General features: G+C 36.6%; 1 protein-coding gene across 1 annotated transcript in view; it reads right to left on the minus strand.

Annotated features, from left to right (window-relative positions):
- Positions 1 to 24,635, minus strand: part of LOC105252932 (DNA-directed RNA polymerases I, II, and III subunit RPABC3) — a 79,800-nt gene that overhangs the window by 22,271 nt on the left and 32,894 nt on the right. Inside the window, exons 2-3 of the mRNA XM_011260604.3 lie at positions 13,341 to 13,424; positions 4,613 to 4,793 (exon numbers count right to left, since the gene is read on the minus strand). Of these exons, the coding sequence (XP_011258906.1) occupies positions 4,613 to 4,793; positions 13,341 to 13,424 (265 nt within the window). The remainder of the gene's footprint in view (positions 1 to 4,612; positions 4,794 to 13,340; positions 13,425 to 24,635) is intronic.

Raw genomic sequence — 24,635 nt, forward strand, 5'->3', positions numbered from 1 at the left:
AAATTTCTTTAAGAGGGTCGCGATACGATGCGTACCTGCGCGTGTGTACCGACGTCGCCGGGATATTAACTATATTCATTCCGGGGTCTCGAGCTGCTCCGATCAATAATTCGTTCCCCAGCTGTCACGCCCCTCGCAGACGAACGATCGAGTGAACGAGCGAGCGCGGTACCAACGAAAATTAACTCTTATGACGCTATAATTATTTATTTTTTTTTTTTTCGAGCACCGAAATTTGTCGTCGAACATTCATTAAATTCTTTCAACCAGAGATTATATTGTCCCCGATTATCTTATGATTTTTAAAAGCTACTCCGAGGATACGAAGAGAACGATCGATATTTACTCATGTAAATCATCGGCTTCTTCAAAAATCTGCTTCAAAATTGTTCCCAGTCCCATTCCTGGGTATCCAAAAATTCGACAAGTGAAGCAACGATTCCATTCGGATTGTTGACGATGATATCTTCAATCGGATAGATACCAGACAATTTTAGACCATATCTAAGGTGGGTTGGACATTCTTCGATCTACCTTCGACGGATTAATTTTACTCTCTCCCGAAATTTCGACAGAGAATCGATAATTTATCCGACGACGAAGTTCGCCGATTTAAGCTCGCCGCTTTTTTTTCGAAGATCCCTCCGACCCTCTCTCTCGACAGACTCGACCTTTGCCAGCCGGGTAACGGGTTGCCAACGCCCTCAGAAAACTGAGATACCACCAGCTGTGTTCACCCGCTTCATTACCTACCGAGTGAACGCAGAGTGGCTCCCTGTCCTCCGAAAGCTCATTCCGCTGATCTCTCTCGTACATGCCGGTTCTTACCGACCGGATAACGGCCGTGTAATCATCACGCGGTGCCCCTCGTCTCGCGAGTCCCAACGTTTATCTCGAAAACGTCGTATTGTCTCCTCTATACCAAGCGCACTACGCAAACGTAACGTCTCGTTATCGATTGAGCTTTTTAACAACGTCCTCCCGCATCATACGATACGTCTCTGATAACGCGAGAGATTCCAGAGACCCTCTTCCTCATTTTTAAAATCATTCTTAAAATATCTCGAAAAATATTTTTTTTTTAAATTAAAATGTATTGTTTATTATTATTATTAGTATACGATACGTCTCTGATAACGCGAGAGATCCCAGAGGCCCTCTTCCTCATTTTTGAAATCATTTTTAAAATATCTCAAAAAATATATTTTTTTTAATATTTAAAAAAAATAAAAATATATTATTATTATTAGTATATTATTATTATTTTATTAGTATATTTTTTGCGCGTCGCGTATTGTTTTAATAATTACTAAAGTGGATAACACGCAAAAACAAGATGATTAAACGCTTACGGCTTATTGATACAGGTTTTACAGCTATTGAATGCCAAATGCCCCGAAAAGAAAAAATTAATAATGACGTCTCGTATCTGCGATCGAACGATTACTCTTGCAAAACAAGAGTAAGAAACTATTGTAGCAATTACCGCGTATCATTAATGAACATTTGATGTAGCGCAGACTCGCGTCTGATTACGCATGACGTATATCCATTCTTGCGTAACCTTGAGCCGAGGCACGGCACGGAAGCGATCGAGAGAAAAATGCGTCTTGATTCTCTTCGACGCATTTACGGGCGTCAAAAAAAATCGTATTAAGTAGATGAATTTTTATTTTTATTCCGCGCATTATTATAATACGTTCGACGATTTAATATCTGTACCTCTTTCAGCTGTCGAATCACGAGTCGTGCGAAAATTTCGATAAATTCCACCTCGCACAGAGATATCAAAATTGAGAACGCGAATAAAATAATAGCACAAGGACAAAATGATAGAGAGCCCGGGGAAATAGATGCTGGATGTCATAAAGAGAGATTCGGTACACGTGTCCATTTAGTGTCACGCGTACCTCTTTTTTCATCTTCTCATGAATATCGGGGAGAATTAATCCGCCCCGCTTGTCAGATTGGACCGTAGGATACCAAAATTCCCCGTCAACATTCTAAATTACATCACACGAGGCTTCGGTTAAGACGAAGGCTACGACGAGGAAATAATACATAATTAAGTCGTTGAACGATTCGAGCATCATGAAGAAGCCATGACGTCGCGTTCGATAAAAACAGGTCTCGCGCTCTGTTGATTTAAAGCACCTTGTGGATTCGTGTATTACACAGCGAGCTATTATCTCTCTCTCTCTCTCTCTGTCTCTCTTTCTCTCTCCTCTTATCACAGCGTCTACGACGCTGCGTTCTATCTTGAATAGCGTCGACGGAGGAGAGCGGCGTGTTTTGCGAGCACTAGTGGCACAATCTGCGGCGAAACCGATGCCACGACTTGACGCGAGGCGACGCGATGCCAGGGCCACGCGTTCCAAGGTCAACGCGATAAGTCGGTCAGAAAGCGCGGGGGTTATCGCATAATTCGTTCGGCGCGTTTAAATGGAAAGTCCAACACTCGCCGGGTCCCTTCCTGTTTTTTTTTCCGGCAATTTTGAGCGGCGACAATTTCGTCTCTCCTCGCAAAATTTGTTGCAATTTGTTGAAAAAGAATTAACTTGGTTCTTCGTCTAATGCGTGAGTATAAATTTATCGGTAAATTGCGGTAAGCTATTTGAATATAGTTTTTATATATCACATATTTATATATTTTATTTTTTATTTTTCTACGACAGTCTCTTTGTCTCATTTTATTTATTAAAAATTATTTTAAGCATTATTAAGATTGAATTTTTGTTCCTCACAAAAATGTTTGCAATTGCATTTGTACTCTTTAGAGTTTTTTATATCAGATGTTTACATATTTTATGATTACTTTTTTTCAGGATAGTCTTTGTAATTTTGTTTATTAAGAACAGCGAGTTATTAAGATTAAATTATATTGACGAAATTTATGAATTTTCTAGCCGCGTTTATTTATCGATAGAAACATATGAATGATCGAGCATAGAATATGCTGCGCATGTATGAAAAAAATTGTGGGTCCATAGTTCATGAATGACGCAGCTAAAAATGGCCCACCCGATGACGCACTATTTCGGCGTACTCGGGCAATCGTGCCAAGGTTTGGACAATTGCGTGTTACGAAATATGCGCAACAACCGTAACTTTTAACCGTAACCCTTCCATTCGATCGCTATTTCATCCATATATTATTTCTTCGAATTTAATTCTCTCTCATTTTTCTCACATCGAGGTATTATTATTCGATAAAACCAAATACATTACGCATCAGGCATCTTCTTATACGCGGTATCGTGTTATTTATATCGATAATCCAGAAAATAAAAAGTAATCGAGATGCTTAATATTCTTACATTTTGTCATCGTCTGCTAATTACGTAAGAGCGATCGTCGCGTTGTAAACGACGTCGATAGAATCGCCTCCGGTCGAGAGACCTTTGTTTAGAGCGATAACCGACGAGAGCCAATTTCTCTGCGAGCGGCGCAGAAAGTTGTTTTCGGAAGCTCACAAAGCGGGGCTTCATTGAGAGCGCTTGGAAACGAGCCAATAGGAAATCACATAGCAGAAAGTCTGTCGCGCGCCGATCGCGGCGTCTGTTTCAAACGTCACGCATCATGACGCGTGTGCGTACACCCGATATATCGGATCACCGTGATTGCGTATCCGAGCAAAATCAAGGAAAATAATCAGCACCAACGATATTCCCGTTTCAAATGATCTGCGAATGATAGTAAAGTGACGTGTCTTGATACGAACAGCTTTGCGTACGTTTTAATTTCGTGTAATGCGTACTAATTTACATTCATTATCACATATTGTTTTATCTTGTTTCTGCTCGGACACACTCGGTGAAGGAAAAAAATACAGATTCATTTACACCGCACAATTTTTAGACACTACGCAACCGACTCTACTTCCTTTCGTTTATTTTTAAATATTATATAAATATTATATAAATTATATAATAATATTATATAATAATATTATATAATAATATGATATAATAATATTATATTATATAATAATATTATACAAATATTAAATATTATATAAATGAAGGATTTTTTATTTCAAAAATAATTTATAACGTGTTATGAGACATCTCACAATTATTGTCTAAATAAAGCTTACAATACTGTTACATATTTAAAAGCAAAAAGTGATTTGTCAACTCTGTATAATTCAGATTACGTCATGTTGCTATCAGATTCCATGGTGCCGTAATAGGCTATTTTCTTTATCGACAGATATAGTCCATTCTCATTTGATTATCATTTCCTATCTTATACGCGCTTTGTAAATAAAGATACGAGATTTCGAGTCAATATCGCGTAAGCGGTGTTGAAAATTGTGATGTGTAAACGATTTTAAATCTCTCAGGAAAAAAATAAATAAAGATCAATCTGGGTGATTAATTTTCTTAGTCTTTCATTAATTTTAATTCCTTGCAATTAAAAAATTTTTCATTATTTAATCAATCGTAAAACATTTGTTAATTTTTTATACGTCAGTAATTAATCAATGATTAATTATGTGTATTTGTAACGAAAAAGTCGAAAGAGAGGAACATATGATTTCCAAGATTGATCTTATTCAATAAAAGAGAGAGTTACTGTCCACTATGATTATGTACATGTATATACTTACAATCTGCTGCTGGGCTCGTTGCTAGCTTCATCGCCTTCGATCCGATACACCTTGCCGGACATGACGTACTCGAAGCTGTCCGCCCTGGAACCACCCTCCTGCTCTATGGGGTTCCATTCGTTGCCATCTGGATATCCGTCTTCGCGCAACGTCGTCGCCAACACGAGACGAAATTTGTCACCTGAATACACAATAACATTTTGTTACACGCAAGAATTTTACCTTATACAGAGTACATTCGTTGTGAATATACTTTTTAATTCATATAATTAAAGATGTATATATAAAATATATATATTTTATATTTTATATATATATATATATATATATATATATAATACATTATATATATATTATATATAATAAAGATATATAATTAAAGATATTAAAAAGATATTAAAAAGATATAATTAAAGATATATAATTAAAGATATTTTTAATTAAAGCACAAAGGTTCGAAAATTCGCTGTTCATATCAATTAAAATAAATATATAATTAATACATAATAAAATTAAAATAAACGGCACTTTATTCGTCATCGCAAATAAATAAAAATTCATCCGCATCTTTTCCCCACGAACGGATTATTTTAAATGCAATTTCCAAGAGGGGAAGAAAATTCTTTCTTATAATAGCGTGAGATTATCGATGGCAAAATGGAAAGATGACTTCAATGATAGATTAATGACTTATTCTGCATAATATATGCAGCAGGACCGACATAAAGTTTGAACGAGGAATAATCTCGATATTGTTTTCGATCGCAAAAAAATTCCAACATGTACAATGATGGAATAATAGGGTCCAATACTGATAGCGAGTGCATCGAAAACATTTTGCCCACCGGTTGCATCAGTCGCTGCATCTAGAATATTGTTGATGGTCATGTAAATCAATGGATTCGTTCTTTTTATTGCGTCTGCGATATCAATGAAAGTCCGCGAGATGCGGATTTTGCATCTTGCACAAGTCGTAAAAAACCAGTATCGTACTTGAAAATCGAGATTGCACGTTTGAATTTGATTAATCGAGATAAAAGAGAAACGAGAGATTTCTTTATGCTGGTCAAATTCCTCAATTTCAATAGAATGATACTAACTTTAGGCTTTAGAATTAAAGTAAAAGAATTTGCGATAGAATAAAAATAATGATGCACCTCGATAATTGATGAAAATTCATAATTTTGCCATTCATAATTTTTTGTCACGCTCATTATATTTACATTTATGCATTTATTATAAATGTAAAATGGACTTAGAATCATTTTACTTGCTAAAATGTTAACTATCGCGAGGTAGAATTTATATAAAATTTTAAGTGTAAAAATAAAAGTATCTATCTCGAGACAATTAAATCGATTTCAAATTTCGAGTTGGATTAATTAATTCAAATTAAATTAACTCAAATGACGAGATATTAATGGCCGTGTAGAATGTTAAGAAGAAAATGAGATTGTTGGTTTAAATTTAATTAAATTAATATCGTTAAATCAAATTGATTTAAGGGGATTTAAATTTTTCGACTTCGGATAAAATCGATAAAATTGCACATTGTACTTATCAAAGTAGTCCTATTATATCATCACATACGCTTTTAATGTCAAAGTGTAATACAATTTACCTCGCTTACATGAAATTAGACTCTTCCGGGATTGCGATTCGAGATCGATACAGGAGGAAGCGGGACATAAGGAAAGATGCAATGTATAGAGAACAGAAATAGGAGTAGCTGAAAGGAGGTCGCAATATATAACATTAGAGCGAAATTGGGGCAGACAAGGAGATGAAAGATTTTGAAAAAAAGTCACGCTTGAAACAACAAATATTATACCGTTTACTTATTCCATGCATATCCCTCGCAAGTAATAATAAATAAAGATTTATACTGTTTCTCTCGGGTCCGTTAGTTTCATAAAACATGGCAAATAAATCAACTGAAATGGTTGTAACTGACTAGGTAAGCTATGCCACGAATTTATTGGTTTAATACAAGAATTTTTTTTAATTAAACGAAAGATAATCCTCTCTCTTTGCCTTCCACAAGAGCAACCTTTGAATTCATTTATAAAGCAAATTATCACGTAAACACGTGAAATTTTACGCACAACGAGATTCCTCGTCGTTTCCCACATAACCCTGGATTAGGGCGATATGTAAAAAGACCCGGGACGCAAGGTCAAGGTTAAGTACACGCCACGGTAGATACAGTGCGGGCTTTAATCGATATTACGTCGTTGGCGCCGCCGCTGTCGCGAAGATCGCCTTACGCAGGTATATTAAGATATATATTTGCAAAACAAAAACACACAAGCGCAATCTTGAATTAATAATCGACTAACGTTTCTATTTTATGACATTTACATGTTTACTTATCGTTATTTTTATATCGTTCATGTATATTTTTTTCTTTATTTTCGCTTAAATTTTATACCGATTTATTTAATTCTACAGATTTATATTATATTTATTTACTCCATATTTTTATTTATTTTATTATATTTAACGTTATTATTTTGTTATATATTTATTTAAATCCTACGTATTTATTTCATTATATCTAACATTATTTATATTATATTTATTTACTCTATATTTTTATTTATTTTATTATATTTAACATTATTATTGTGTTATATATTTATTTAAATACTCCATATTAATTTCATTACACCTAAACATTTTACTATATTCGACATTGTATTTATTTAATAAAAAATTTAATTAATAATAATTCATTTAATAATGTCAAAATCAATTAAACAATTATATCGTAAATTTCGGCACATTCAGGCAGCAATAAAAAAAAAGAAGGGATTTTTTGCACGTCGCAGATAGCTGAATCGCAGGAGGCTGAATTTGTCATTTGTCACGCGGTTATCAGCGGGAACGAGAGAGAATCAGGAAAACCGGTCACAATTGATCTCACCGCTCTCCACAAAGAGTAGATGGGTACGTAAGCCGGGCTTACATCATAATGGTGCCACATCGTAACAGTGGCAGCCTACTACATATACATCATCCAGTCGTGCGTCGTGCGGTAATATCTCGCGCTTAAATTAACCCTCATTCAACCGAAACGCCATGTCCGATGAATGAACACACGAGAGAGAGAGAGAGAGGGAGCGAGAGAGCGAACTCGGCATAAAATCTCGATGTGTAAAACCTTCCGAGATTTTATTCGAAACGCGCGACGCGCAAAATATACTCGGAATCGAGCGATCCCGGAGAAATAAACGAGGGAAACAAAAAGAGGGAGGAGGGAGGGGCGAGAAGGGGGAAAGGAATTTGCACGAGATAAGAAGCGCGTGCTTCGAAACGATTAGAACCCAGGTTCTAAGGCGGTAAAGATAAGGAGGAAAAAAATAATCACGAATGATCGAAGAGCGGGGGGGCGGACGGCGAGAAGGGGGAGAGAGGGAGGACAGTCCGCGTCCACCCCGATAATTCGCCGGAGTGCATGCGTCAACAATATTGATTACGCGTAAAGTATGACCCGATGACTAATTCGGGCCGATTAAGGATCGGTTGAAACGCGGAACCGGGAAGAGAGGCCCGAAGCGCGCGATTGACGACGGTGACCTTGAGAGAATCGCGGCGGTTCTCCCGCGCGCGCGCGCCCGAGGGGAGGAGGGGGGGCGACCCTCCCACGAAATCGATAACGCGTGACAGCGCGCGGTCGACGACGACGTGTATTATACGTACGTGTATCGTACACGCATACACGCGTATGCGCGCGCGCGCGCTTCGGGAACGGGATCCCCGAACGAAGCGGCCCTTACCTCTCTTCGCAGCGTCCGTCCGGGTCCTGTCCGAAATCCGCCGCCATCTTGGCCGGTGACGCCGTCGCCTGTTGGCGCAAGTGCAGATTCACCTGCGCCGTTCACGACCTTGCCGGGTCTCTTCCGGTCTGGAGCGAGGAGATCCACGGGATTCACAAGCAAGACACTCTCTCTCTCTCTCTCTCTCTCTCTCTCTCTCTCTCTCTCTCTCTCTCTCTCTCGGTCGCGCACAAGCTGCTGCTCTCCTTCTGCCCCCCCCCCCGCCTTCTCTTCGTCGTCGACGCCCACGCGCGTCTATCATCTCGTTGTCGTCGAGGACCTCGGGGACGAGCGAGGAGGAAGGGAAAGAGGGAGAGAACGTTTTCGCGAGCCGGCGTCGCGCTCGAAACGTCAGCTGTCATTCCGGCTGTCAACCTGTCGGCGGCGCGTCGCCGAATCCGGAGGAAAAATATTGGAAAAAAAGAAAAAAAAAGAGGACTCCCTCGAGACGACGGCACTCCGGTGTCTCAAAATGTCCGCTCGCCCGTTCCGTCGAAGGCGAGCGACGTCACCCGCGTCGGAGCGGAGTCTCTCTTCCCCGTGGGAGACTTTCGTCGACGGCACCTCGGACGACGCGAAACTCGCTACGACGACGCCTCCTCTCTCGCGTCGACACGGAGGAGGCGAAAGCGGAACGTTCGCGGACGTTCGCGGAACGACACGGCGCGCTTTACACTCTCCCCGTCGTCGAGGAAGAGACGAGTATACGCGTCGTAAAGAGAGAGAGGGGCACGGGGCACTCGCGAGGGGGCGTACGAGCCGCGCGCGCTCACCGCCTTTCCTCCTCGAGGACGGACGAGCGATCGCGCGCGCCCGCGACCGACACGGCTGCGAGTCGTGGCCGCTTTGACCTTGGCATTGAACTTGTGGGCGCCGCGCGGGGGAGGGCGGGGCGCGCGCGGCGGGCAAACCTGCGCCGCGGAGTGGGGGGAGCGCCGCGGAGTGGGGGGAGCGCAGCTGAGAGCCGGCGAAACCGGGGGGGCTGGGGAGGGGGTGGGGAGGGAGGACGGAGAGGGAGGGAGGGAGATTGCGTCATCTCGCGCAAGCCTGAACGCCGCGCGTCAATACAGCGGAGACTCTCGCCTGCCTGGCCCTTATGGACTAACCTTCCCTCTCGCGTACATACATGCGTATTCGCATGTGTGTGCACATACGACTGTCCCTATCTATTTATCTTTCTGCATGTCGAACGTGCGCAATAAATACGTGTGAGTGTGACGCGCGCGTGCGCACTGCGATTTTTTTATCTAATTTCGGAATAATACGATATGAATATAATATGTATGTTTGTTTGTGGAATATCATTGATTGCGATATGTAACGAATAATCCGTTTGCAATTGGCTTTATCTGGGTTGGAAAAGTTGCGGGTCCGATTATTAAGTATAAAATCGTGATGTAACATATGTTTAATTCATGGCAGATACATACATGCGCGTTATATGGAATCGATGAACATTTCTTCACGCTATAAAACTCGCTCGAAATTTGCAAAATTGCTTCGCGGGCTTCACGGCCTGAAATGCCGGGAGGGAATGAATATTCAATTAATACGGTCGATCTATAGAATCGATAGTTCCTGTTTGGAGGTGACCAACTTGGTTACGAGCCTGACACGAGGGGAAGGAGACAACGTTCTCTCCTCGCGAGATCCCGGATGAGAGAAGGTGGTTTAACCGAAATAAGGCATCGCCGCCCTTAGTTCGACCAAACTTCACCAATCGCCGCCGTGGCATCGGTAATCCAGAGGCGGAGCCAAGACGCGAGTCTCGAAGTCGGTCTCGGTCAGCCCGAGTCCCCATTGGCGAAGTTCAGAGACGAGGCAGCATTAATCGCGCTGTTCACCGGCGAGACGCAACGTGCTCGGTGAAGCAAGATGGCTAGCCCGACAATAAATCGCACGTCATCGTGTTTTCGATACAAACCAAACGAGCGAAAAGATGGTGGGCTCGAAAAAAAGACGCTAAAGATGAACCATTTCTTCAAGGACAAAAGTATGAATCAGCATCAGGGGTGAATTGAAAAAGAGAGAGAGAGAGACGAAGGATGTGCGTGGAATGTATATCGCTATCATTTTGTAGATATTACACGATTGAAAATTTCAATTCAAGAGGATGAGTCACTTTATTAATTTAAAATATATGATATTCAAATATATGATATTCAAATCATTTTTTCTTTATAAAATAAAGAAACTAAAAAAGAAAACATAATTAAAATTTCTTCATGATGTAAATTTTATTTAAATATTATTTAAATAAAATAATATTTAAATTTTATTTAACTATTATTTTTATATTCGATATTGCACTTCATCTCTTTTTGCGACAAATTTAAAAATAAAGAAACTAAAAAAGGAAACATAATTAAAATTTCTTGATGTAAATTTTATATATTTAAATATTATTTAAATAAAATAATATTTAAATTTTATTTAAATATTATTTTTATATTCGATATTGCACTTTATTTCTTTTTACGGCAAATTTAAAATAATAAAAAATGTATTAAAATATTGGTAATTTACAAATAGAAATGATATAAAAATTATAATTAAAATATATGAAAGATTATAAAAATATAAGTATAATATTATGTATTCTCTTCAAGATTTATAAAATGAGATAAAAAACTTTAGCTTCTAACAATTTTATTTGCATAGTTTTCTCGGGAAAAAATGGCTGTCACGTCGAAAATGCATGGAGATCACGTCCTTCATAGAAAGGTCTTGCCGCTGCAACCTTTACTTAACCTTGGCCAACGCATTTGTTGTCTTATGGACGTTGTAAACCTGGCTATCTGTGCCACATATTGCAATTTTGTTCCAAGACAGTCGGAAGATAAATGTGGAAGATTCGCATTAGCGACGGAAATGTGACGAGAGTAAAAAGTGACGAATAGTAAGAGAGAAACTGGTTTTACGTGTCTCTTGCCAAAAATTTGAAAAATGCTTTGCTCTTACGTAAAGGTCAATTTGTATGTCTCAATATTTGGTTGAGAAATTTCCTGTATTAATAAAAAAGAGAGAGAGAGAGAGTTGACTACATGTATAATAATATTTACCTTCCTTTGTAGAAATATTACTTTCAAAATATATATTTTATTATTATAATAAATAATATTTAATCGTATTTTTTGATATTAAAATATCTTTTCTCTAATATTTAAAATCCCCTCAATCACTTATAACTCAAAAGTTCCTGGCATTTCGATTATTTCTAAGAAAAAAAATTAACTCCTTAAATTTATTTAAAAAAGCGATTCATTTTTAAAATCTTTCCACATATAATAATAAAAGGGAATTTCGATATTTAAGAAACAAATTGGAAACGAAGTCTTGGGGGATCGAGAAAAAAGCCAAATATTAATCACTTACGATTGTCAAATGCATCTTAAGAAATTATATTCTCATGTAAACATCAAATTGTATTTATTATATGTGAATATGAGAACTGAATGAATACTTTATGCCCTCGATTATCGCAAAAAAGGAAATAGTGACCTTTTAGAAATTTAGCAGCAATGATAGCAACATGCCCGAAAAGAGAAATGTAATTGACCGTGCCAAAAGTGCATTAAATCGGTCAAAAGCTTCGAAAGATTTGTAATTAAGCATCTAATTAAGCTTTTAAAATAAACTACTTTCGTTAACTCATTTGTCAAATTTAATAAGAACACGCATTACGTGTTTCACGTACGATAATTTCAATGAGAAAGAAACTGAATCACGGAAGAAATGAATGAAAAAATCAATGTAAAAAAATACTAATTTTTCTATTCTATTTAATAAATGAATAATGTCGGTTTCTTTCCTATCTTATTGCTAGCAACAAGAATCCTATCAAGTCAATAATGATTTTCAAATCTACGCGCAATATTTCGCAAAAATGTTTTAGCATCGATTGCAAATAATAAGATGCGCTTAACTGATCTTTTCGTCATTTACTTTATTCCATCGTGACTTTTTGCATATTTTGCAGTCTTTTTTTAAACATGCATTATACACGAGAGGCAAAATTATTGTATTTTTAAATATATTTTTCATTATACATGTACAATGTTAAAACGAGATGTCGAGAGATTGGTTTTCGTGTTTCGGGGGGAAAAGTGAAAAACTCGAGAACAAATGCGCAGACGGATCGGAAATTACAACCTTACGCACATTCGCAACACAAAAGGGAGAAACGATACTGCGATGTACTTTTCCTATTTCCTCGACGGATAGATTTCCGAGCAAAAAAAATATAGTTTAAGATCTCGAGATAATAACGTACATCGGAAATGGATGCAACATTTTGCGTTACATAATTTCTTATACTTAAATAGTTAAATAATTGTCAAATTTTAAATAATTATCAAATTCATGAATAAACTGAATAAATACTTTGCACATGTTATTTCGCAAGATAATAATGGCAGATACATGTAATGTTTACATAGTTTCAAACACCAGGCTTTTCATATTTACATATATTTGAATACGAATTTTTTTGCAAAATTGCAAGAGCCAATTTTTACGAAAAATTTCGATATACATTTTCTTTTTCTCGCAATTATATTATTATATTTAATAATGTTATATTTAATAACACAGAGTTTGTTTTATCACAAGAGAGCAATATTATAACGCGATATGTCGCAACTTTTATATCGGTCGTCCGAATAGCAGGAAGCAATTAGTTTGATAACTATTTATTTATTTATAGAAGGGGAAAATCCCTCTAATTATGCGTAGAATATAACATACAGCGATTATTCACGATGAAAAAAATAAAAAAATAATATCAAGATGGCGATGGGAAAAAGTATGAAATTAAAAATGCGGAGAAAATAATCATAAATATTGAAAATAAAATAGTAATAACCGTTCAAACGAATTAGATCGTGCGACTTGTGTAATGAAAGACTCACCTAAATCCATAGGGTACAACCAACTGTTGATGTCCAAAATAAGATCCATCTTGAAGGACTCTGATTCGCAGTGGAGTCTGCTCACTGAAAGCCACAAAAAAGAGCATATCGTTAAAAACGCGTGATGCGATGCACTATTATAATTGGACTATTGATTACGCAACGCTATCGAGATGAATCATAAATTCGCTCGGAGGAATCGAGAGGGAAAATCATTTTCGCTCCAAGACGCGGCTGACGTCACCGATGGTCAAACGCGTTTTCAATTTGCAATATTATCGGTAAACACACACACACGCAAATACTCACACTTTTATCTATGATTTTGTCAAATCGAATGTCTCTCTCTTTTATTCCCTTATCAATTTTGTCGGCTAAGCGCTTTTGATATTCGAGATGAAAAAGCAGTTGGACTCGGAGTCTATTGCCATATCATCTCGTTCGAGCGATAATAGTGTCGAGTTAATTCCGGACTCGATAATGAAAAATTTTTGTAACTCCAAGTCGTCGACTAAGATCGCGTATACAAGTCTAAAAGGAAGCCATCTACAACCGTGATTAATTGATGCAAAAATTCAATATATAAAGTTAGTAAACTGACTGTTGTATTTGATGACATTTTATTTATTATGTTATTAAAAATCAATTATATATCGTATGTTATAATTTCTAATATTTCTAATATTTTTTCTAAATGATAGTATTGTATAAATGTATAAATTTCTAAATGATAATATTGCGTAATTGTATAAATTTTGCAAATTTTTTCAGAAATCTCTTCAACATCATTGTTAATAAAAAATAATAAATTGACAATTAGGAGCATATTTTAATTTATTTCATGATTTCTATTTTTTGCTATTTTCTTCCGTTAATCTCAAATTAATTATACGCGAAAGTATGTTAAATTGAAAACATGAGGAGGAAAATAAAATAATCGAGTTGCAATCGCGATATGTGCATGAAAAGTGAAAAATTGCAACGCTCAAAAATTTGAAATAGAAATACATTAGGTTTTAAAGAAACTACCGATGTGTTGCATTAGATTAGATAAGAATCATCAGTAAGAAAATAAAAATACATCACGAGTCGTATCATATATTTGCAACTGCGATATTGTTCTGTCACAAACTCGAGTCGTGTCGAAGCTTATTATGCACGAAACAAATGCATTTTTTTCCGCTTATTATGCGTAAGATGGATCTTTTTTAGACTGACAGCTTACATTAATCTATAATTAGCTTCACATAAATATCTTGCTCTCAAGCTACAAATAATATGGCACTTTAAATAAGACTACGTCATTTTGTTTAAAAAATCAAATTCGAGGCCTGGAAGAAAAAGCACGCATCACAAAGGAGCTTTCATCCTTATTTTAAACAACATAATGTGAAACGTTTCTCATGTTACAAGGGGTGTATTCTCTCTCAGCATCAATACTTTTTGTATGCGACACAAATAATTGGATGATTTGATCGCGAGTTACACATGTTGTGCCTCGGGTGAGTCTCGATATCCCGCTCATCCTTCGACAATACAAGATTCATATTCAATATTTATTTCGATAATGTGTACCGTCCACGATAATCTAATACCGATGTCATTTTCACACGACACGAGCGATCGCGAAGCGAATTATCAGCCACGTAAATCGAAATCGGCGAAAGCGCGATCGAGAAGAAAAATATATTTGTGCGCAAATAAGATTCGCATTTTGATAATAAAGTCTAATATAAACAGCTCCTGGTACGATATATAAACTTGTATAATTTTTCACTTAAGTATATCCCTCTAAAAAAAAATCTTACAAAGGTAAAAGAAATACGCCAAGTACATAAACAAATATTCTATCTTGTATGCACGTTTAATAAAAAAATTCCTTTATATTCGAAAATTTACGTATGCAATAATGCAATATTACAAAAGTCTGATTTTTTTCAAATATAAGGAATTATTTTCTGAAATTTACTCCTTTTTACTCATCACTCTCACTGATTTCACCAACTTCTCTTTCGCGTATTTTGATTATAATTATATTCCTATTATTTTATTTAAGAAATTCCTATCAATCAATTTGAAGATTTTGTCCTTTCTCGATATTCCACTTCACAATAATTAATATACAGAAAACATTTATTGTCGAATTTTGCAAAGATTTCGACCGTCTTTTGGGTAAATGTGCGACCTTAAGTAGCGTTCCTTTTTATTTATCGCGAGAATTAATAATCGCCGTCGCGAGAAATGATTTCCAGAGCTACTCACGCGAGTAATCCGCTTTCCATCGCTCGCCGATCTAGGGATCCGGGAGTGTCGGTAAAACGGAAGTAGGAAGAGCGTATGCACTAGCGACGTTCGCTCGCACCTCCTTTCTTTTCGCCCACGCATTCCACAGTTCTCCCCAGCTGATTCCGCCCTCTTTGTCTCGCATCTTTCCTCCCCTCTGCCTTCCTCCCCATCCCCTTCTCTTTTGTCTCTCTCGCTTTTACTATCTCTTCCTTTCTTCCTCGCCTCTCTCGCTTTTAATATCTCTTTCTTCCTTTCTTCGTTCGCGTTTACTCTATAAATTTCACTGCTATAAATACACCGCCATTGAAAAAGCCATCTCTTTCTCTCTTTCTCTCTCTCTCTCTCTTTCTCCAGAATTCACGACGGTGAAAAAACGTAGCTAATTTTGAAGCAACGATAAGCACTATGATCGTTGCTGGCGTTGCTCTCAGCTGACAATCTTGACAGGGAAGCGAGCAAACCGACGACGGTGGCGCCTAAGAGGAGAAACATCAGCAACGGCGACCTTTACGGTCCATCCATTGCCGGCGTAAATTTTCCAACGAGCTGCTTCCCCTCTTCTCGGGGAAGGACGACCGCCCTCCGAGCGGCTCATGCCACCCCCGCGTGCCTGCCTCGTCGAGAGAGTGGAGGAGGTTGCAGCCTCCCTCTCGCAGTTCACCAACACCTCTACTCGTTCTCCATACTTTTCACATCAAATGAATTGATGGTGCATCGCGAAAACAATGGGACAGAAGAAATATTAGAAGCGAGCTTTTGTTATCGATAATCTGTATTTGTTTCAGATTATCGAGTTTCTGTCTATTCTGTTTTATGATGCATTTTTACGATATAAATATAAAAAAATTGATGAAGAATTTTATCAGAAATTTTGACTTGGACGTCCAGAAGAAAGATATTATCGAAAAATGTCACGGAGTTTTTCTACTTGTGTCGAATATTAAGAGGTGTCACATTTCCAAGTCATCCACGCCAAATGAGAGATTTCTCTTTTATTTTTTAGTTTTCCGATATCAGATTAAATGAAGAACAATCAAATTAATAAGTTAAATGACATTGGAAGCTTACAAAATACATGAATAAAATAACACACGAATCAATTAAACATATGTATTAAATATATATATTATATTTCTCAATCATCGCAGCTTTATCTTTATCAATTAACCAGTTTAATGCGAGAGAAATCGATTTAATCTCCGAATTCAATTTCAATCACTGCAGATATACGGGAGTGGATCCAATGTGAAATATACCCTTATTTCAAAACGTGGAAATTTCGACTCGCTGACTTTGCACCAGTTTCAACCCCCTCCGCCCTCCCCGAAAAAAAGAGACATGATAACCTTCACACTTTCGGCAAGTTGAGATGCAACCGGTGCTCATATTTCCAAACTATTTCGCGTTATAACGAAACGAGCCTACCCCCCTTTCGCCGTCATCGAAGGCAGAGGGAGAGAGAGGGAATATAATCATCCCCGCGATGCATCCCGGCGCAGGACAAAAGGGATGGCAATGCACTTACCCCCATCCTACACCGACACACTACTCCGCCTACTCCGAGTCCTTTTTCCCACCCCGGTTGTTCTATCTTATCTTCCCCTCATTTCCGCCTACCACTCGCAACAGCGAAAGGATTTTATCCTTTCGCCCTCCTGTTCTCGCTCTCGTCTGTGGTTATCTGGCTCAGGTTTTTGCTATCCTATTTTTTTTATATGCCCCATTCTTCCCCACTCTAAAGTTTTCCAGTTTGTTATATAGAGTGTTCGCGTGAAAACGCGACTGGAGTTTCAATATCATCGACACTGAGAGAGAGTGTTTAAATTTAAATATTCCTTTCCTTCGACTTCTTTGGATATCATAAAATTTTTTATCTTTGCATCGGTAACCATTTTCCTTTGTGAAAAACTCAATCAAAGAAGCAAAATTACGACTCGCGCATTTTTTTTTAAACAAACGCGTTGACAGTTTGATTCTCTTTTTTTTTACATCGCGTTATCTCTGACTCTATAACTCTTTCTGCGTGCCTTTTTATTTTGGAAAAAAAAAAAACAAAAAAACAAAAAAAAACGCGTCCGCATCTGAGATATTCCTGGCATTTTCTTGATAAAATCAGCGCCGTCGATCAAGATGGAATGGATCGAGTGAAGGCAGAGGCGTTATTTTCAGCCATAAGCGAACCGGGTAAAAAATATCGTAAAATATGTAATGCTTGTTATTTTCCAAATTTTACATTACGTGTTACATTTCACGTTAATAATCTTGAAGGATATTAATATCATCTAGTGAGATCATGTTTCATGATGTCACGATGATGAAAACGAACTTAATGCATCAAATATCAAGCAAAAAAAGTTATCTTTAGAATCTTTATTACTTAAAATCATAGAGATTTAAAATTTAAATTTTAAATATATATTTAATATATATGTAAATATAAATGACACGAATATATTTGTGATACAACGTATTGATTTCTCAAATAATCTAAGCATTATAAATTCAAAGCAATGTTGTTTCTTTTCAATAGAGAGAAAAAAAATTATTTTCCATACGAGGTAAATATTTATTTACGTTTAAAAAATGGACAAGTAAAATTATTTCTATAACTTATTTTTTGAATCTTATATCTCGCAATTTTTCAACTGTACTAAAATTGTAAAGACTTTTACAAATATGGCGGCATCATCGCGCGAGCGATGAGTCAACCCGGATCATTATTAGCAGTTTTTGTTCTGGATAATCGATCGCGGTTTTAATTTAACACTCTCTGCCACGCCATTTGGTCATTTTCCGACAAAGCGCCTCCATAAACTGCATAGAAAATACACTTAAGGCTTTTATACTTAGGACTGAATAAAGCAAACAATGCGATCATAATGACTGTGCCCGTAAATTATTCAAGAAAAGTGGGTGGAAAAAAATGCAGGTACAAAGTGTGGAAAGAAAGTCATTAGAGTTTTTGCACTGTACCTTGAGGACAATAAATTCGCCGTTTGATATGCGAAAATCGTATGTTATTATGGTTCACTCAAGTTTGACGTTAATGGTATCCGACGCACTAATCGCGAAAATTTTTTAAAGATACGTGATGAAGCATAAAGTCGTTATCGATCACGTTCGACGTTGTTTGCGTTAAGAAAATATTGTTTTTAAGCATCTTACATGACCGAAGTATACATCTACGCTTTTACGTGTATAGAGTTTTATCTCATCGCTTTGATTTAAGAAGAAAATATCCCTGTCCCGAGAAAGAAAAGGAAAGATAAGTTATTTAAAAAAAAACTATTACGAGCTTCTTTAAGATTTCAGGATCTCTCTAGAAATGCGCACATGTGTCTAAATGTATTCAAGGATGTCGGAAAATATTTACAGATATCGAATGAAGTAAAGCACGGATAGAAAAATGAAAAGATATTTCTCCTTCTTTTTTATTTTTTTTTTAAAAACCTCGCGACATTTCCTGCAAGAAAAAATTGGAATTGACCAAAGCAAAGTTGGTCCGAAACACACATACATTTCACTGCACCCTTAGAATCTTCAACACATACAAAAAAAAATAGATGAGATACACAAATACAATTATTAGTATTAACGAAGATGTAAATAAAATTAGATAAAAGACACGATAAATCTTAATAATCTAAATAATCTTGAGAGAAAGCAGAATCATATAGAGGGTGGACGACACGATAAAGATGATGAAACATTTACGTTCCACATCGAGGAATAAAAATTAAATTTAAGCTAGTAATAAAGAGATACAGAGGAGAGAAAGGGATGGATGATGCGGGCGAGGGGAGGAAGAATCGAGCTAAAGCGAAAGGGGTTGGCGGGAGCAACGAGGGGGAGGGCAGGGGGAGGGGGAGGGGGTGACATGCGTGGGCTGGCTTCGACGCGGGGGTTTCCCAACTGCGCAGTATCGCTATCCGTTATCGACCGGTTCGCAAGCGCTATAAATACTGGGCACCAGGCTCTTACTACCCCCTATAGTCCTTCCCTCCCCCCCTCCCCTCCTCCGTCGCCCTATAGAGTCCACCCTCGTCCGACCACCCACGTATATATTCCCCGCAACTTTTCTCCCTTCGTCCCTCTCGCGATCAAACCATCCTCCCACTGTTTATCATAGTCCTCTCCGTCTCTCCCTCTCTCTCTCTCTCTCGTCGTTCCCCTCCCCCTCTCCTCCCTACCCGTTCGCTCTCCCTCTCGACTAGCGAGGGGTGGAAAACCTTGACCTTCAAAAGAGCGTCAGAGGGCGAACATGGCGCTCTTTCCACCCTCTCCTCCTCGACATTCCCCTTCCCGTCCACTTCCTCGTCTCCCTCCCCGTGATCCCTCCGCTCGCTATCCCGCTCCGTCTTTTTTACTGCCACTTTCAAACTATGGCAGTGGCCTGGCTCCCCCCCTCTCTCTCTCTCTCTCTTTCTCTCTCTCTCTCTTTATCTCCTTGTTTTCTGTAGCCAGTAAAATTACATCGGCGTTTCTTTGCTACTCGGTTAGGAGCATGAATGACTCTTGTGTCTAATGCCTATTTCGATTATATTCTTGTATCTATTATTATTATTCTTTCGGTGTATTTGAGAGAAGAGCATAAAACACCTTCAGTTCTTTCGTAATCAATTACCGCGTATTGATTCACTGAATTTAATACGAATAAAAAAATTGCAAATTAATGTTCTTGAAAGAGAAAAAAATATCTCAAATATTTGTCGTCTTTCAAGAATGTTAATTTGCAATTTTTTTTTTAATCATCTCTCACTTCATTAGCAAGCAACGTATCATATCTTCTCCTCGCGCGTCTCAAGTTTTTACGCAAATAGTATTTAAAATTCATTAATCATACGTCAACGCGATTATTTGCGAATCTTTAGAATCAATTGTTCGAGCAAATTAAACCGTAATTTTTTTCTTGAAGGATACAATGAGAAAAATATTTGCGATTTTATTCGATAAAGTGACTTGCTTTTCGAGATGAAAATTTACGACCAGCCTCGTGACCCAGTCGCACGTGCCTTTTTGGTGGTAAAGAAGAGTTATACGAGTCGTAAAATACCGCAGGCGATTCCTTTGAGAGAAACCGAGTCTTCCATTCGCATAAAGATGGATTTTTCGTTTGGTGATCGTTGATAAGACATTGTTCATCGCGCATTGACGATTTGGAAAAGAGTCACGACGAGAATATCAATGACTTGCGAGATGAGAAACGCGAGGAATGTCGAAGGAGATGCTGCTTGGAGAATTTAGTAAAACATATGTAAAATGCAGTATTGCAAGTATTACGATAGAATAGATCGAAAAACGGCGTGTCTCGCAATAATCGTGATCAAATATACATTCGTACAAAAATAACCAATAAATTTCATCCGTCACAAATCATATAAAAGATAAATTAAATAAAAAAGAATTAAATATAAAATTAAATATATATAAAAAATAATAAATAAATAAATATATATATATATATATTATTTTTTATATATATTTAATTTTATATTTAATTCTTTTTTATTATATATATATATATATATATATATATATATATAATTAAATTATACGTATAATATTTTTACAATCGTGATATAAATAACAATTTATAAATTTAATTAATAATTGCACAATTCTAGCATTTTATGAATTTTCGCTAAAGTCGAAAAGTCAACTTTGAATTTATAAAGGATATATATAATAAACTATATATATATAATTAACTTTTCAAATTATTTCAATTAATCTGATCAAATATTTTATTATATAATCAATTAATGGCAATAAATTTGTGATTATATATTGAATTAATGACAGTGAAATGTATTAAATAAACATTAAAAAATGATGCGAGAGAGAGAGAGAGAGAGAGAGAGAGAGAGAGAGAGAGAGAGAGAGAAATGCAGTATTGCAAGTATTACGATAGAATAGAATTTCGTTTCTTACGTTTGACGTGTGTAATACATTAGAATCAATAGCGTATTTGTTTTCCTACTAGAGACAAAGAGACGGTTGGAGGATCTCGATGGTCGTTCTCAAAATCGCGATATTTCGAAGCGTTGCGCAATCCACTTCCTCCTTCTCCTCTCCTTCTCTTTCGTCTTCCTCGGTTTGTCAGCTGGTCTCAAGGTCGACCGCCCGAGGGAACGATCTCGGGGACGGTGGGGACCGGTCTTTCGAATCATGCCACGTGCAGAGAAAAAATGTAGCTAAAACGATGCTCGATTATGTCATGTTTTTACGGTGCGTGGTTTAACTCGATCCTGTCTACGCAGGCAGGATCATTCGTGACGGAATATTTACATATTTCGCTCTGTCGATCGATAATTAGGCGAGAATTATTATTACCAACATAAGCTAGAGATTAAACAATTAAGAGCGTCGAGGGTTTATGGATAATCGCTCTCAACACAAAGGATTAAAATGAAAATTCTGAGAAAATTATGAAAAAAATCGGGATCTCAAATCGAGAGACTCAAAGATTTCTCTTTTTATAAATTTCTTAATTTTAATTCTCGACTAGCTTGGCTCATATGTATCACGCAAACTTCAAGTGTGTAACGTTGTGCAAATTTCGTCAACTAAAAGCTCGTTCATGCGCCAATATCTCAAAGCGAGACACGAAAGCTTAACGTCATACAAAATTACGTATTTCTTTCTCACACTTGTACGAACAAAAAAAAAATTATAAATTATAAAATTATAAAATTATAAATTATAATTTATTAAAATTATTTATATATATTATTTATTTATAATTTATATAAAATTATAAATTATAAAATTAATTTATATAAAATTATAAATTATAAAATTATATATAGTTATACAATTGATACTTGTCCATCGTTGGTGTATTTTTATTAATTTAGTCTTTTTATTAATTTTATTTATTTTTATTAATTCAGTATTTTTATTAATTTTATTTATCTTTATTAATTATTTTTTAAAACGGTCGACTGGCAAAGTTCGGAGAAAGCGGTTCCTTTGATCCCCGCTCCTCCTCCCGCGCAATATCGAGTCTCGGAAACAGATGCGCGACGCGATCGCGATTTAATCGACGACCCTTCGACCTTCCCCGGCGCGAATCCGTAAAAGATAGGCGCAGCGGGACTGTTAAGCGGCACGTCCGCCGATATTCTGTTATCGACATACATACACCTCGCGAGATGAACGAGCCCGGCCACCTGATTGGCATCCGTAGAAATCGCGCCACACCGTTAATCAATACATGTTCGCGGACCGCAGAGAATTTATGCTAGGAATTTAATCGCGCATAAAATTTTATACATTCGCAGAATTCGAGCTCACCTTGTCACGATTCTCTAGCAAATTTCAACGGGAACTAACGAAAGTAAAAGCGAGAGATAATTTTCTCGTTTGATTGATAAGAATAATTTGTTTATTTGTACAGCGCTTTTGTAGATTGGAATATTCATGGAATTAATAAATTTTAATAATTGCTATTTTGCGGTTTAAATTTCAAATGACGAAATTATCAAGTTTAGGAATAATATGTACTTGAAATTAAAAATTTGCATAAATAAATTTTCCTCTTTCAAATTCTACACTATATATATAATACGCAACACGAGTCCATCGTTGGTGTATTTTTATTAATTTTATTTATTTTTATTAATTTAGTATTTTTATTAATTTAGTATTTTTAGTAATGCTAAATAAATTTGCAATAAAATTATGTATAAACAGTTGACAAAAATAGATTCGTCCAATGCAAATTTCTGTGCTTTGCAATTTTATAACATTATGTAATAAAATAAATCGCTAACAAGTAATAATATAATTATACGAGATGATTATTTTTTTAGAAAGAAAAAAACGTTTGCCATTATTGTCAAAATTATCCGCATCGCAAAGAGGCTCCGGCAACTTTTCGCATTCGATATTACATCCGCATAAATAACGTCAAGTGCGCGTCGGCGGATCGCGTGAATAGATAACCGGCAGACACGCGTGTGACTCAGAAACGCAAATAAGGAAGAAAACATTCTCGTTCGACTACGATCGTCGCAGCCGCGAAATATCTCGTAACAAAAAAAAACAACAATCTTTACCGATAGTCCGTATCAGTTTCGTAATTCTCAAACTTTACGAAGTGATTGGAATTATTGCTCGAATCGTTGCCTCTTTAAAGAGAAGTAATCGCACAAATATATCATATGCTCGGATTATTTGTCACAAAAAGTATTTATCACGTAACTTAATAGTGTAATAGGTCTCGAAATAAAAGTAATTAATATTATTCCGTGACTGGAAAAATAAATTAAAAAATATCATTTATATTAAATGCAATATATTTTTATTTATAATATTTTTATTTCTCGAATCACGAAATCATATCAAACGTAACTTTATTAGGCTGAAAATAAGGTCAAAGCATTGATATATTTTCGTTAATATAAGATTCGACTCGCACGGCTTTTTAAGACCATATCCAATCTGCGTATCATGATGTTCTATTCACATAACTGCGTAGCTCCGCCTATTCAGCGTATTTATGACTCAAAAGAACGTGGCATTCGAGCTCTCTTGGATTATCAAGGTATCATTATCCAAAAATCGTCGGATGTAAAATTTCTAAAATAATTCCAAAATAATTTTACCTGCATTTATTTCCCGAGGGAATTTCTTCTCGATTTATTCTCATTTATACATGATTTTTCGTGTAAATATTATTTGCTTAAAATCGAAAGAATCGAAAACTCGATGAAAGAAAGTCATTTTGGACCTTATTTATTTTAATTATGTATACAGAGTGTCCAGCACGACGCCACATGCAATGCATTATCAAATCCATCATAACTTGACATGTTCCATATTTCATCGTGTCACTATTAATGAGAATACCTCGTCGGTTTTTTTTACTATTTTTACATCCTTAATGTCTGACTCATGATAATTGCAAATATGTGTAAAATTAATACGGAATATTTTTTTCCATTAGTGCATACATCCTAGGGGGGGAGGGGGGAGGCATTTTCTTGCGTTACAATTAAAAATTAA

This window comes from Camponotus floridanus, unplaced genomic scaffold (genome assembly GCF_003227725.1).
Source record: "Camponotus floridanus strain SB8 unplaced genomic scaffold, Cflo_v7.5 scaffold14, whole genome shotgun sequence".
Lineage (NCBI taxonomy): Eukaryota > Metazoa > Arthropoda > Insecta > Hymenoptera > Formicidae > Camponotus > Camponotus floridanus.